At 45.5% G+C, this 15568-nt stretch overlaps 2 protein-coding genes across 3 annotated transcripts; both read right to left on the bottom strand.

Moving 5' to 3' along the window:
• Positions 1-898: 898 nt before the first annotated feature.
• Positions 899-13491, bottom strand: LOC146959861 (kynurenine--oxoglutarate transaminase 1-like). 2 transcript variants are annotated; one of them, XM_085772836.1, is made up of 13 exons: positions 13268-13491; positions 13103-13161; positions 12132-12279; positions 11833-11982; positions 11280-11373; positions 11051-11166; positions 10810-10930; positions 10634-10710; positions 10450-10539; positions 2567-2753; positions 2397-2473; positions 2221-2307; positions 899-1274 (listed from the first exon to the last, which is right to left on the bottom strand). In XM_085772836.1, exons 1-13 carry the CDS (start codon positions 13337-13339, stop codon positions 1215-1217), a joined length of 1338 nt encoding a protein of 445 aa, XP_085628962.1. In that variant the 5' UTR covers positions 13340-13491; the 3' UTR covers positions 899-1214. The 2 variants fall into 2 exon arrangements, with proteins under 2 accessions (XP_085628962.1, XP_085628960.1); XM_085772834.1 differs by having other exon boundaries at positions 11051-11176; positions 11287-11373.
• An 893-nt stretch (positions 13492-14384) lies between these two features.
• LOC146959860 (kynurenine--oxoglutarate transaminase 1-like) lies at positions 14385-15493 on the bottom strand. The gene is made up of 5 exons (XM_085772837.1): positions 15408-15493; positions 14957-15143; positions 14791-14867; positions 14620-14706; positions 14385-14524 (listed from the first exon to the last, which is right to left on the bottom strand). The coding sequence occupies exons 1-5, from the start codon at positions 15456-15458 to the stop codon at positions 14465-14467; spliced, it is 462 nt and encodes a 153-aa protein (XP_085628963.1). The 5' UTR covers positions 15459-15493; the 3' UTR covers positions 14385-14464.
• Between the last annotated feature and the right edge of the window lie 75 nt (positions 15494-15568).

The following is a 15568-nucleotide window of genomic DNA, read 5'->3' as shown; positions in this document are numbered from 1 at the left end:
ACACATGCAGCTTAGTGTTTACTCACTCTCTGCTTTCCTCTTCTTCCAGTCCGTCTTCTCCTCCGCCTGCAGACAAACCGGAAACACGATTTAGGACACGTACAAACAACGACAACGTTATATTTTATAAATAAACACACGTGAAATGTTACCTGAGGGGAAACAACGTTAGGTCGTTTTGCTGCTGCTACTCCGGTAGACATTTTTACACACACACACCAACACAACACGTGAAGTCTATTTACTTCCGGGTCGCTGTCCGGTTTTCAAAATAAAAGTCTGCCAGTGTCGCATAATAGGAAAAATAGTTAGGTTTCATCAGGTTGAGCAGTTTCACTTAACATAACACAAGTCTTAACACAATTAATACTTTAAAAAGATATTTGACCATAAATGATATTAGTTTTAACCCAAATCAAAGGGTCAAATGCCCCCCTGAATAGTATACAGTTGAGCTACTGAGTAAAATGTTATTTTTCTTTCACATTTGTACCAGTCCACCACTTTACAAGATGACCATTGGTTTATGATAAACTTAATTGGTTTCTTAAAACTTTATTGATCATTTACCAACTCAAAAGATAAACAGTGACCAGTTGATTGACAAAACGAGCTTACATTTCTCTTAGTGTTTGTGCCAGCAGCTTCTTTAAAGACATTTGTTGAGTCACTCGCAGTTAATGGTTGAAAGGTGACCTGCAATGTGTGAGAATTGTGTTATAAATGGTTTATTATTGGTTACTTATGGTTTGTGTTAACAACTGGATGAATAGCTTTACTATAAACTCTTTATAGAGAATATATTATAGCCTATCCTCTATGAAAGTAGTAAAGTAGTAAAAGTAATGCCAGTGCCAATAAATACATAAGAGCAACAATAAATAAAAGAACGTGTGTATTCATTAAAAGCTTTATTGCATTTTTGTTTTCAGTTTGATTCAAGACAAAGATCTCTGAAGGTAAAATGTGACTGAAAGTGAAAGGACATATTAATTTAATTTAAAAATAAATCACCTGACTTTGTCCTCTAAAAAATAACAACAACAACAACAACAAAAATAGAGTTATTATGTTGGGAAAAATACTACATACAATCATTGCACAGGATCATTCACATTGATTCACATTGGCTCATTCTAACTGAGGCAGATCAGGCCGGTTCGGTTAAATCTGGATGGACGGTAACGCTGCTTCACATCGGGGACGAGTCGACTTCACTGCTCCTCACTCCACTTCCTTATGATGTCCTCTGCTGCGTCCAGGGTGGAGTCCTCCTGCCGAAACAGAAACAGAGACAGCGAGAGTGTAAGTGAGACCGGAGAAGGCTTTAATCAATCACTTTAAAGGGATAGTTCACCCATAATTCAAATTTCACTCATTATCTACTCACCCTCATGTCGACTAAGGGCTGGGAGAAGTTTCAGAGTCCTCCGTGCACTGTAGCGAACGGAGCTCACTTTTCTTCGTCCAAAAAGACACACCAAAAAACATCCAAATACCTCCATAGTGCTCGTTTGTAATGTCCCTCTTGTAAAATTAAGTAAGTCTATATTTTAAGCTTGTGTGTAGCGAGATTTGGACGGACCAGGAAGAGCAACACTGGGAGCTTCCGTTACAAACAAGCTTAAAATATAGACTTATTTAATTTTTTTTGGAACAATTTCTCATGTTGGGGCTTCAATACAAGAGGGACATTACAGACGAGCACTATGTTAATTAACCTGATGATTTATAATGTTTGAAATGTTCTCTATTGTTGATTGCTTGTATATTTTGTGTTGTTCTCCTTTCATGTCTGTTTAGATGTGGATGTATATTGTATTCTGCTGATTGGCATCACATGTGCTTCTACCATGGGGCCCGCCCAGTCATGTGACCTCTCTCTATATATACAGGTTACATATGGGCGGCCATTTTATACCAGCCCTGATGAAGGCCTGTGGCCGCAACGCGTTGGCTTGGTTTTAACTTGTTTGGCCATGCTGCAATAAAGGCTTTTTAAAATCACCTTCCTACTCTGAGTGCCTCAGTTCCCGCTACCACCCAGCACTATGGAGGTATTTGGATGTTTTTTGGACGAAGAAAAGTGAGCTCCGTTCGCAACCATCATATGGACATGCAGTGCTGCGCCGTGTCGACATGAGGGTGAGTAGATAATGAGTGAAATTTGAATTTTGGGTGAACTATCCCTTTAATTATAGATAATTAGGCTGAATTTACCTTGACGAAACAGAATCTGATGTACTTATCAAACTCCTTGCTGTGCTCTGGACTGTAGAAGGCGGAGACGGGGATTGTTGCTAAACCCTGCACAGGAAAAAGATATTAGAAATTATATAATAAAGAATACAACAAGATATTCTCTATTAAATGTTGCACAAATCTCATATCTTTACCTTCTCTTTGATCAACCATTTAACAAATCTAAAATCATAGGGTTCATCCTTAGTGCTCGGGTCATTTAGATCCACCTCTGTTAGAAAAACAAAAACAAAGCTGAGGTGAATTTTAATCGCAGCGCTGGATGGGATGCAGCCGGGTCAGTTTAGTTTGTTTGGTGACTCACTGATGGAGGAAATGTCTGCGACCATGAAGTAGCCTCCCTCTGGCATGATGGGCTGCAAACCCACACTCTGCAGACACGAGGCCAGCTTCTTCCTCTTGTGGTGCAGCAGGGCGGGCAGCTGCTGGAAGTAGCTCTCTGGACTCCCAAACATCTGGTACTCTCTCTCAAAGCCCTGAGCCACTGCCTCCTGTTAAACACACAGGGGGAGTGGGGGGTGTATAAGCTTTATATACACAACACAACACCATCTCAATACCTTATACAAGTTCTGTATTATTATTAGTTAGCAGCAGGTTAGAGGTCATGTGACGCAGCCACACTTCTTCTTCCTCTTTCCTCATTCACACAGACTAAAACAAAGTGCAGATTCATTTTTTATTAAGGAAGTTTGTGTCAGGGAAAAGATTAATATCTCACTAGGACAGGACGTGGACGTGGACAGAATATTATTATTCGCATTTAAATCCCATATTCAATTGAAAATAGCACAAAGACAAATAAACTGTTCAAAAAGGTAGATTGCCTTGCACAGCTTAGAACTTCACATTAGTGCCGTTGGTGTCAGGAAAGCAGACCATAGTAGAAAAAAGAGGTTCCACCACACATATTGTAGTAACTTAATGTAATTTATTGGTTAAAATAGGCTTCATCAGGCTTATTATATGAAGCGTGTGTTGCGAAACGCGTTGCCAAGCTTTTAACCAATAAATTACATTAAAGTTACTACATTATGTGCAGTGGAACCTCTTTTTTCTACAAATAAACTGTTGTTTTATATGCCAGCACACACATGTAGATCTGTAGCCTACAGTATATTGTCCTAGAGGTATAGATATTTGGCCTAGACAGTATTGAAAAATAGATGTTAGGGTGTAGGGTGGTTGGAGAGCACGAATCGCTGTGGAGAGTCCGGTCAGGGCTCTGGTGGGTCTCAATAACCAGGCCGTGGAGTGCAGAAAGAGTTCTTTAATTTCTAATTAAGTTCTTCGCTCTTACAGGGACTTGTGTGTGTGGTTTAGGACAAATGGACGGACACATCCCTCTTAAACAGAAAAACTAGATCTGGAACACAGGAAAAAAACGACTGAAAAACTGCCAGCAACACCTTTTAGTGACCTTTTAGTCCTCTCTCCTTTTCTGCTACTGGTTAAGCAAACCAATCCAGACTGGTTCCTGTTGCTAGGCAGAACAGCAATAGTGCGCCCTCTAGTGGCCAGTAGTGAGCCACTCTCTTTTCAGCTCCTGGTAATAGACAGCCTTTTCAACAGCCGCCCCCGAATTCAGGAAGTGAATTCGAACCACTGTAAAGGCCTCTATTCCTCTTCAGGAAGAGCAGGGAGACTTATAAGTCTTGCCACGGGTCGGGTGTATGTTCTGTCCTTCACCAACACCTCGGCAGACCGAACACGGTTGTCAGCTCCAGGGAAGACTTGAGTGATCTTTCCCACAGGCCAGAGGGCCCGGGGCAACTGGTTGTCAACTATCATAACAACATTTCCCACTTGCAAGTCCACAGCTTCCGTCCGCCATTTCTGCCGGGCCTGGAGGCCAGGAAGGTAATGTTTGAGGAAATGCTTCCAAAACTGGTCAGCCAGTATTTGGCTATGTCGCCATCTCCGCCGACCTAGGATCTCTGGGCCCTCATAGGCAACCTGGGGCAGGAAGGCATCACGCCGCCCCATGAGGAGACAGTTGGGGGTGATGGGATCAGGGTCCGCAATGTCTGATGAGACATATCCAAGAGGTTTGGAATTTAAGATTCCTTCAATCTCGGTAAGAACAGTGCGCAACACCTCTTCTGTAACTGTCTGGGCCCCGATAGTGACTTGAAGTGCAGCCTTGAGAGAACGAATCTCCCTCTCCCAGCATCCTCCGAAGTGCGGTGATCCTGGAGGGTTGAAAGCAAATCGGATCTGCTGGCTGGCGAGTTGAGTTTGGAGCTCGGGTTGGAGGGATTCGAAAGCCTGCCGCAGCTCTCTTTCTCCTCCTCTGAAGTTTGTGCCTTGGTCACACAGGAGCTCATGAGGCTTTCCCCGCCGGGCGATGAAGCGTCTCAGAGCCATCAGGAACGCGTCAGTGTCCATACTGCTGAGAAGATCTACATGAACTGCCCGGGTTGTCATGCATTTGAACAGTATCCCCCACCTCTTCTCATTCCTGCGACCAATCTTGATGACATATGGCCCAAAGCAGTCGACGCCGGTCGAGTAGAAGGCAGGCTCAAAGGTGCGCTGTCTAGCTGGGGGGAGGTCAGCCATCTTGGGTGGATCAGGTCTCCCTCTCCACTTTCTACACTCCGTGCACTTCCTTTGGTGTCGACGCACTGCTTCACGCCCTCGCAGTATCCAATACCTCCTCCTAATCTCTGCGAACACTCTCTCCGGCCCTGGATGATGCAGCTTGATATCATAGTCCTGTATGATCAGCCTGGTCAGAGGGTGCTGGGGATCGAGGACAATGGGGTGTATTGTGTCTGCTGTGAGGTCGCTGCAGCGGCGGAGACGGCCTCCCACTCTGATGAGCCCTGTTGCCTCGTCGAGCTCTGGAGCCAATGACATGAGGCGGCTGGATTTTGCCACTGGTTTGCTCGCAGTTAGCAGAGCAGACTCTTCTGGGAATGAGTCTCTTTGCGCCTGTTTCAAGGCCTCCAGTTCAGCAGCAGCATAGTCATCGGCGGTCAGAGGAGTTGAAGGGTTGGCCGCCCCATGCAGCTGGTGGGCAGTGACCTCCAGGTAGTCCCTCAGGGTCTGATGCTGTTGTGGATCTGGCACAGTTGAAACTGTAGTCAACAGCACAGCCATAGCAGATTGCCTCACCTCACTCTCTGGCTCATCCGGAGGGGAACATGGGGGCTTTGGCCAATCCTCTGGCTGCTGCTTCAGGAATGTTGGGCCATGGGTCCACCTGCCACCATCAGCTAGGTCCTGGAGAGGGAGACCTCGAGTGATGTCGTCTGCTGGGTTATCTCCTGTTGGCACATATCGCCACGTAGCAGATCCTGTCAGCTCTTGGATTTCCGCAACACGCGTTCCTACAAAAACTTTGTAGCGACATGAGTCTGATGACAACCAGGTGAGAACCGTGGATGAGTCGGACCATAGAGTGAGGCTACGGATGGGGAGGGTCAGCTCTGTGGTAATGACCTTGGAGAGCTGCGCACCAGTGAGGGCTGCACACAACTCCAGACGAGGGATGGACTGCTGTTTCTTGGGGGCCACACGGGACCGTGCAGCAAGGAAGGAAACCTCGACCTTGCCCTGTGGGTTCTCAGTCCTTAGATAGGCCACAGCTCCATACGCCTGCTCTGATGCGTCGCTGAACACATGGATATCTCTCACACTGCAGGGGTGGTCCATATCATCGCTGGAGTAGCACCTGGGCAGGGTTACCTTTGGCAGGTGTTCAAGCTCCGCCTCCCACGAGTGCCAGGAATGCAGCAGGTCGTCCGGGAGCTGCGGGTCGTCCCAATCTCTCTTCTTGTTCCACAAGCACTGAACAAGGACCTTCGCTCTGGTGGTGTAAGGTATTATGTAACCGAGAGGGTCATATTGGCTGGCGAGAACTTTATATATGTTCCTCATCGTGACCACTGAGCAATCCACCATGCGATGCTTGTAGGACAGGGTGTCTGTCTGGCAATGCCAGTGTAGTCCGAGGGCTGACTCCTGAACATCTGGCCGACCATAGCTGAGCCACAGTTCGCAGGTATCTGACCTGGCTTCAGAAGGGAGATGGGTGATGATGGACGGGTCGTTGCTGGCCCACTGCCTCAGCTCAAATCCTCCTTCGGCCAGAAGATGGCGCAGTTTGTCCACCAGAGCTCTAGCAGCTTCTCTTGATGTTAAGCTGTGTAGACAGTTGTCTACATAGAATGACTTCTCTACGATGACTCGCACGTCCTCCTCTGGCTGGCTGTGGTCCTGCACGTGCTTCTGCAGTGCAAAGGTTGCACAGCAGGGACTGCAGGTGGTCCCGAAGGGGAGGACTTGCCACTCATACACACTTGGTGGGTTTTCTGGCCTCAGGTCTCTCCACAAGAACCTCAGCAGTGGTTTGTCTGTCTGGAGCAGCCGTACTTGGTGGAACATTCCGCGGATGTCGCTGCTGAAGGCGAGGGCATGCTCTCGGAAGCGGAGAAGCACCGCAAGCAATGAGGGGCCTAAGGGAGGACCTGGCAGAAGGAGCTCATTCAGGTTGTGTCCTTGATACTGGAAGGAGCAGTTGTACACCACACGGTTCTTCCCATTGTGTTGGACTATATGGTGTGGTATATACCAGGACTCCTCTGTGGTTTCCACCTGATCTGGCTCCATCTTCACAACATAGCCTGCATCTACCAGTTTGTCAATCTCTGCTTGATAGGCAGTGGCTTGCTCTGCGTCTTTCGATAACCTCCTCTCGATGCTCCTAAGCTGCGGCAAAACAGCTTCGGGTGGAGCGTGTAGCTGAGGCATGTTCTTAACTCGCAGGAGGGGTGTGGCGTAGCGCTCGATGCCGTTGACATTCACTCTGATGGTCTGCTCCTGGAGGAGATGAATGGCTTCATGGTCTTGGCGGGATCTTGTAGCCAGCTTCTCACTGCGATAAGGAAGTACATCCATCTGCCACAGCTTCTCCACATGAGTGAAGAGGTCGAGTGGGGACAATGTGGAGGTGAAGAGACATTGTGGTGCATTAAGGCTGAGCTTCATGTCTTGTGCTGGGCCTTGTAGAGTCCATCCCAGGAGCGTCCTCACGGCGGCTGGTCCACCAGGAGGGCCAAACCGAACAGGCTCTATTGGTGTGATGAGGTGAGTGCAGTCAGAGCCGATCAGCAACACCGGATGAACTCTATCCAGAATCGGTAGAGGCAACCCAGCTAAGTGCCTGTACTTCTTCTGCAGTGTAGCGGTGGGATGGGTGTGCTCTGCCAGTCCCAGCTGTTTAGCAGTGAATGCACTCTGGATCTTAAACTGCTTCTCGGGATCATCAATGGGAGATATGGTGAAGGACACAGCCTCCCCGTGAAGCACCTGCAACTCCTGTCTGACAGTGCGCAGGGCTAGTTCTTCTGGCTTGCCTTTCAGACCCAATTTCTTGGCTGCAGCATGAAGAAGGATGGTTCGCTCTGAGCCATCATCAAGAACAGCATACGCCTCCAGTGACCGGTTGCCCCTCCTTATGGTAACCTTGCTGATCTTTAGGAGCACCTTACAGTTGTAGGTGGGGCGGTCGACATACAGAACTCTGCTGGCGGTGTTCACAAGACAGTTCTCAGCTGCAGCTGTCTCTGGTGCTTCAACCTCTGTTCTCTCATTCACCTCGTGTAGCACAAGCAGATGTTTCCTGTTGCATGTCTTGCAGGGGGCTTTCAGGGTGCACTTGGCTGCCTGGTGGCCACGACCACAACGCCAGCATTTGTTGTTGCTTCTGATCCACACCTCCTTCTGCTCCCTGTTCAGCTGCTTGAAGTTGGTGCAGTTGTTCAGGTAGTGGTTGTTGTTGTCACAATATGGACAGTAAGCTGTTCCCCTCTCCTTCTTGCTGAGGCTGTGGGCTGGAGAGGCTGATGCTGATGGAGGTGTAGGAGTGCTTGGCTCTGCTGCTTTACCTGTGCCGAGGAGGATTGTGGTGGGTTTGCTGGCGGGCCTGGAGTCTCTCCGGTTCTCTTTCTTTCTGGTAGAGGAATCCTCTCTTCTATAGCTGGCACCCTTTCCACTGTCCTCTTGCACCTCAAGCTCGTATTCCAGCCATTCAGCCAAGTCAGTGAGTGTGGGAATAGCTACTCTCATGGGGTGGATAAATCTCTTAAAGCTGGCGGTGAGGTCATGGGGTAGTTTCCCGAGTAGCCTGGATACATGAGATCCACACTGCAGCTCCATGTGACCTCTTGACCCCAGCTGCTCCAGCATGCCTACCAGAGAGCGTACACGAAGAGCAAACAGACGAAAAGCTTTCACATCACCACTACGGACATCTGGACCATCCATCAACTCTGTGATGCGTTGTACAGCTAGCTTGTGTGGCTGCCCATACATCTTGGTGAGGGCCGTCATCGTGTCTGTGTAAGGCTGCCTGGAGTTGCTGTATGAGTCTGCCACAAGCGAGGCCTCTTCACACCTGAGGTGATCTGTGAGGATTTGGAACTTGAATCGCTCGGTGGCGTCTCTCGGGAGGATATTCTCCAGTGCAATCTTCATCTTTGAAAACTCTCTGGGGTCTGGTGACATCAGAGGTGGGATAGATGGCTTAGGCCCTCGGTAAGTATGCTCTTGAGTGAATGACAGGTCTGCGGGTGGATGATATGGGGTGTAGCCGTCGTCTGCTCTGTCAGCATAACCATATCGTGGATCATAGGGGTTATAGGCTGGCCTGGGTGGGGTTCTCTGGCCGTACCGATCTGCCCTGGGGTAGCTTGCTTGAGGAGGGACAGAAGAGTATGGTGGATAGTGAGGGTCCCCTGGTACCCGCTGTGATACTGTGAGGTGGGAGAGATCCTCTGCTAACATGTCACTAGGCTTGGGTGGGGGGTAGTATGCTTCCCTGGGGTCAGCAGGATATCCTCTATATGGCATATAGGCTGGTGTTGGATGATAACTCTCCCGCCCACGGGTGTCTGAGCTTGGTGGTGGGCGTGGATGCAAAGGTGCATGTGATGTAGCTGGCCTGGGTGTGTTCCTGATCTCACTCACCAGATTATTCATCTGTTGGCGGAGGTCGGTATTGGCTTGCTTCATCTCCTTTAATGCTGCAATGAGCTCAGGTACCTGGCTTGCCTGGTGTTTCAGGGCTGCATTCTCTCGGCTGAGCTGCTGCCACCTGGTGGGTGGATCTGGTGCTTGGCTGGGGGGGTGGCTCTGATCATCCCGCATCTCCTTCAACATCTGTTCCCACTCCTCATCCACCACGTTTGGGTCTGGTGCGGGACTTTGGCTGAGAGGCGATGTGGCACCAGAGCGTGCCTCTGCTGCCGACTGGACACGCTCATCTTCTCCTGTGTCTTGGGGAACCTGGCTCTGGGCCCCCTTCTGGGATCCTGGTCCAGTTAAATCGTAATCCGACAGGTAAGAGGGAACTGCTTTCTGCCTTGGCGGTCGGGAAACCGCATCCTCTGGCTCTGGGTTAGGCATCTTCCCACAGCAATCCGTCAATCCGGCTCGAAGGACCAGTGAAAAATAGATGTTAGGGTGTAGGGTGGTTGGAGAGCACGAATCGCTGTGGAGAGTCCGGTCAGGGCTCTGGTGGGTCTCAATAACCAGGCCGTGGAGTGCAGAAAGAGTTCTTTAATTTCTAATTAAGTTCTTCGCTCTTACAGGGACTTGTGTGTGTGGTTTAGGACAAATGGACGGACACATCCCTCTTAAACAGAAAAACTAGATCTGGAACACAGGAAAAAAACGACTGAAAAACTGCCAGCAACACCTTTTAGTGACCTTTTAGTCCTCTCTCCTTTTCTGCTACTGGTTAAGCAAACCAACCCAAACTGGTTCCTGTTGCTAGGCAGAACAGCAATAGTGCGCCCTCTAGTGGCCAGTAGTGAGCCACTCTCTTTTCAGCTCCTGGTAATAGACAGCCTTTTCAACAAGTATACACACACACATTTTGCTCATGACTATTATTTTTAATGATTTCACAGAACCCAGATGATGAAACTGTAGATGTGTGACACTACAGGTTTGTATTCACAGTATTATGAATGAATTGTGGTTTATCTGGAAGCTTCTCCTGTTAAGTGCTCTAGTTTATATTTAACTAACTCTCACTCTCACTAACCTCTGAGATTATGTAAGTGCCTTTTAGTGTCAATGTCTTCTGCATATAAACCCACCTCTCACCTCAGATTAAAGCCATTTGCAGGTTTTTAGTGCAACAGCAGTGTCGGACATGTGCAGATGTTACAATACCTGAGCAGCTGTTGCACAGTGGTAAACACTGTTCTGATGGATGGTTTTCATGTGTTTGATGAGGTTTCCATCGCTCATGGCCCAGCCAACCTGAGGACGATGACACAGCCCATCAGACCACATGTGAAGTACAGTAGATAACACACTCACTTTGGTCGTCAGAACATCTGTATGTGTGTGTTACCTTCCAGCCTGTGGCACTGAAGGTCTTTCCAGCGCTGCCGACAGTGATGGTTCGCTCCCACATGCCGGGAAGACTGGCTGTCGACGACACAGCAGAAAACACAACAGATTTTATTATAGGAACAATATTTAAGACTATTTCAGACTTTTTTTTAAAGCAGCTTTTCATCATCTCACCTATCTTCACATGCTTTGTTCCGTCGTACGTCAGCCACTCGTACACCTCGTCACTGATGCACAGCATGTTGTGTTTGATGCACAGGTCAGCGATCATCTGGAGCTCCTCTGTTTTGTAAACCTGTCACATAGATACTGCATATTACTGTATGTGTGTGTCTACTGTGCACACACAATTGATCCACTGTTGTGCAAAATAAGACCCTTGATTGCGTTACCCAACTGGTTGTCATCATCTCACCTTGCCCAATGGGTTGTTGGGAGTGTTGATAACAATGGCTTTTGTGCGTGGAGTGATTTTACTGGACAGCTCGTCGGCAGAGAGAACCCAGTCTCCACTCGACAGGACGGCACCAGCTCCAGATTTCTGTTATTAACAAAAGAAAAAAAGAAAAATATGTTTAAATGTATGAATTGTATTCTAATACAAATACACAGCTCTTTTATATTTCTTATAGTGCTGTGTAAACCTCTCACCGGCCTCAGAGGCACGTACACCGCCTTTCCTCCAGCCATCACCACCATCGGCTGGTAACAGTCAAAGAACGGCTCCACGATTATGACCTGAAAGACAAAAATTATGTTGTTGGTTTTTCACTTTTTCAATAAATGAACCTCAGGTGAAGAGAGTTAACCACACACTTAACTCAAACTTATGCAAATACCCTCTGTGTTTTTGATATTTAGCCTTCACATAACATCATAAATGATGTACATTTCATATGTTATGTTCATAGTCTAACTAAAAAAGCAGTTGAATAAATGACTGAATGAATTTTTTACTTTTTCAATAAATGAACCTCAGGTGAAGCGACTGTGTGCAAAACATTTCTATATAACATAACTTTAAACACACAAACACAATTTACTCAAACCTATGCAAATTTCCTCTGTGTTTTTGATATTAAGCTTCCATATGACATAATTATATCTTAATTTCATTATTTATACACTCAATTATTTTCATAAACTAACTAAAAAAGCAGTTAAATAAATGATTGTGACTTGTATAAATGCTCGTACCTCATCCCCTTCATCAATCAGAGCCTGGAAAGTGCAGAAAAGTGCCTGATAAGCTCCAACTGTGACCAGGATGTCTTCAAAAGGATCAATCTCATGTCCCACAATCCTGCTGAAGAATTTAGCCAGATTTTTAACGAGAAGTGGGTGGCCCTGAGGGAATAACACCAAACAACAACATGAAAACATGTTTATCCTGCAGCCATTTGATAGAAATCTACACAAACTCAAGCTACTGATGTTCACAGAGAGATAAACGAAGTCTCCACATGTGTCTGTGACAACAGTAGGCTACTACTTACAAAAGCTCGAGTGTACTGGTGCATTGTGGGTCCTCCACTCACGGCTTTACAAAACGCCTCCTGGATGAACGGAGGAGGGGAGAAGTCGGGAAATCCCTGTCCGAGGTTCACTGGTTTGTAGTCTGCAGCCATCTGAGTGAATTCAACCCTGTTGGTGCCAAACAGGTTATGAGACACTGCAGCAGCATCGTTATCAGAGTCATCAGTAAGAAATAAACAACACAAAGCCGTCTATCAACTCTGTTTGATCAATAATAAACCACTCTAATGTTTTACCTCTATGGGAAACATTGTGTAAGTTTAACTGGACTGCAAAATCTTTTCAATTTAAAGTATCAGTTCATACAAATGATAAAAAATGAAATACTGTAGATTTAATTGGCTTAGTTCAAACTTCAAAAGTCCCAATGAGTTACTATATGATCATTGTGTTTCTTTTTTATGTATGCATTTGTTTGGTAATCTCATTTGCATATTATCACTTTTTCAGATTCAATTGAAAGTGATGGGCTACGAGGGTTTGCAGCATAATGAAAATTATTTTATTCTTACAGGTGCAATCTTAAAACTACCATATAGCCTATTTGATATTTTAGAAATTAATGGAGGAAGCAAAACATATTCTGACTATTTTGATGGCCTTTTATATGTTGTCTCCTGTTACATTACCAGAGATATGGTAATGTGAAGAGTGTATTAACCTGAGCTGTGCAGCCACCACCCCCTGACCTCCACCAATCAAATGGTTATTTTAAGGATATAAAACGGTCAGGCACTTGAATGCAACACTATCACTACCCCTGCTGACCAGCGGCAGTCTAGCCCACACTCTACTAAACAACAAGCAAGTGTTACTAAATGATAATAAACACAATGAACTGTTTATCTTCTGCCAGGGAACTGTTTATTCCCATGCTCATTCAATGCCACATCAGATAAAATACACTTATGCGTAACTTTGTATCACTTACCAAACGTTTTTATCGACACCCTCTGTCCTGCGCGCATGCAATCGTCTTGCCATGATTATCTGTGATTAAATAAAGAGGTTGTTAAATTCGCTGCATGGTTTATGTTATTAGGCCTATTTATTATTTACATTATATATATACAGTCCTATAAAAAGCCGCACTTACCTGATTGTGGTTTCTGATTGAACTTTGACGAATTAGAGTCAAACTGGTGGACAGATTCCTGATTATTCCCATCAATGGAGGATCATCGCCTCCGACAGGACAATGCACGTTTAAAATAAATGGATCAAATCTCTTGCACGGTTCACAGGAGTTAAGTTAAGTCGTCCACACCAACACTCCCGAGGCCATCAGCTGCGAACTACGGAGGAGGGACAGTGAAGTCTCGTACTTCCCCCCGACCTCCTTGTGTTTTCATTTCCACTTCCTGGTGGGCGGGGCGAGATATGCAAATGAGACGCAGCGACAGGAGAACACGGACCACACGGACACACACAATTTCATTTTAATGTTTTTATTTAGCCTAAGTCTTTCTCTCTGTATTAATCTTTATTTCTGGCATATTTTAATAATTTATTTGTTGATTAATTTTGTCTTTGTTTGATAATTACAGAAGAGTCTTAGCTTTTCTGTTTTCATTAGTGTTTGTGCCAGCTGCTTCAGCATGCTCGTTGAGTTAGCCTACTAGTAGGAAAAAATGCAGTATGAAAACTGTATTATAACTTGTTTATGTTTATTTGTGGCTTTTAAACAGAATTAATAACCTAATTAGGAAACATTTATAAATCCTTTATAGATCAGTCTTATTGTGAGGTGTCTATTCACATTTCCTTTGCAAGGGAAACCAATAAATACATAAGTGCAATACTGAATAACAGAACATGTGGGTGAATTTTTTTTATGATTTTATTTATTTGCACAATTGACAAAAGAAGAAAAAAACAGCATAAAAACAGCAAACCAGTTGTGCAGGTGAGATTAAAGAAACCCAGATGGGTTTATAAGAGAAATCTCACCTCATAAAAACAAAAAATAAGAGACCACAATAATAAACAAAACAAGCAAAACATAAAAAGTATAAAATCATAAAACAAAAGTAATTCAAAAATTAAAACTTTTATTACAATTTCTCTTTCATTTTGATTCAGGACGAAGATCTGAAGGTGAAATGTGACTGAAAGTGAAAGGACATAGTTCACCTGACTTTTTCCCTCTAAAAATAACAACAACAACAACAAAATAGAGTTATTATGTGGGGGAAATTCTACTGTGTGTGCTTTCATTTTAACTGAGGCAGATCAGGCCGGTTCGGTTAAATCTGGATGGACGGTAACGCTTCACATCGGGGACGAGTCGACTTCACTGCTCCTCACTCCACTTCCTTATGATGTCCTCTGCTGCGTCCAGGGTGGAGTCCTCCTGTCCAAACAGAAACAGAAACAGAGAGAGTGTAAGTGAAACAGAAGAAGGCTTTGATCAATCACTTTCATTTTAGATAATTAAGTTGAATTTACCTTGACGAAACAGAATCTGATGTACTTATCAAACTCCTTGCTGTGCTCTGGACTGTAGAAGGCGGAGACGGGGATTGTTGCTAAACCCTGCACAGGAAAAAGATAAATTATATAATAAAGAATACAACAAGATATTCTACATTAAATGTTGCACAAATCTCATATCTTTACCTTCTTTTTAATAAGCCATTTAGCAAATCTAAAATCGTAGGGTTCATCCTTAGTGCTCGGGTCATTTAGATCCACCTCTGTTAGAAAAACAAAAAGCTTAAGTGAATTTTAATCGCAGCGCTGGATGGGATGCAGCCGGGTCAGTTTAGTTTGTTTGGTGACTCACTGATGGAGGAAATGTCTGCGACCATGAAGTAGCCTCCCTCTGGCATGATGGGCTGCAAACCCACACTCTGCAGACACGAGGCCAGCTTCTTCCTCTTGTGGTGCAGCAGGGCGGGCAGCTGCTGGAAGTAGCTCTCTGGACTCCCAAACATCTGGTACTCTCTCTCAAAGCCCTGAGCCACTGCCTCCTGTTAAACACACATAACAGGGGGATGGAGGGTGGATGGGGGGGTGTATACAGCTTTACACAACACCTTATACAAGTTCTGTATTGTCCCTGGGGGGTTCCAGGGAGTGGGTTTTATGAGTTTTTATGAGTTAGCAACAGGTTACGGCCTGAAGAGGTCATGTGATGCAGCCATATTTCCTCTTCTATTTCATCAGACATTCACCCATAGTGCCTTTTTTTGTCAATGTCAACAATAATAATGTTAGAAATGTGCAGATGTTACCTGAGCAGCTGTTGCACAGTCGAAAACATTGTTCTGATGGATTATCTTCATGGGTTTAATGAGATTTCCAGAGCTGATGGCCCAGCCAACCTGAGGAAGAGAACGCAGCCCATCAGACCAGATGTGTAGTACAGCAGATAACACACCCACTTTTTGATCTT

This window comes from Trachurus japonicus, unplaced genomic scaffold (genome assembly GCF_045865225.1).
Source record: "Trachurus japonicus isolate A0001 unplaced genomic scaffold, Traja_1.0 AP030996.1".
NCBI lineage: Eukaryota > Metazoa > Chordata > Actinopteri > Carangiformes > Carangidae > Trachurus > Trachurus japonicus.
The sequence above is the reverse complement of the archived record's forward strand: the minus strand, read 5'-3'. Positions and strand labels throughout refer to the sequence as shown.

Coding starts and splice junctions, on each gene's coding strand:
- LOC146959861 (XM_085772834.1), bottom strand. CDS start 13,339: ATGGGAATAATCAGGAATCTGTCCACCAGTTTGACTCTAATTCGTCAA. Junction 11,177..11,286: donor TGTACGTGCCTCTGAGGCCG/GTGAGAGGTTTA, acceptor TGTTAATAACAG/AAATCTGGAGCTGGTGCCGT. Junction 10,540..10,633: donor TCAGTGCCACAGGCTGGAAG/GTAACACACACA, acceptor CATCGTCCTCAG/GTTGGCTGGGCCATGAGCGA.
- LOC146959860 (XM_085772837.1), bottom strand. CDS start 15,458: ATGAAGATAATCCATCAGAACAATGTTTTCGACTGTGCAACAGCTGCT. Junction 14,868..14,956: donor CGCAGACATTTCCTCCATCA/GTGAGTCACCAA, acceptor TTTTTCTAACAG/AGGTGGATCTAAATGACCCG. Junction 14,525..14,619: donor TCAGATTCTGTTTCGTCAAG/GTAAATTCAACT, acceptor CTGTTTGGACAG/GAGGACTCCACCCTGGACGC.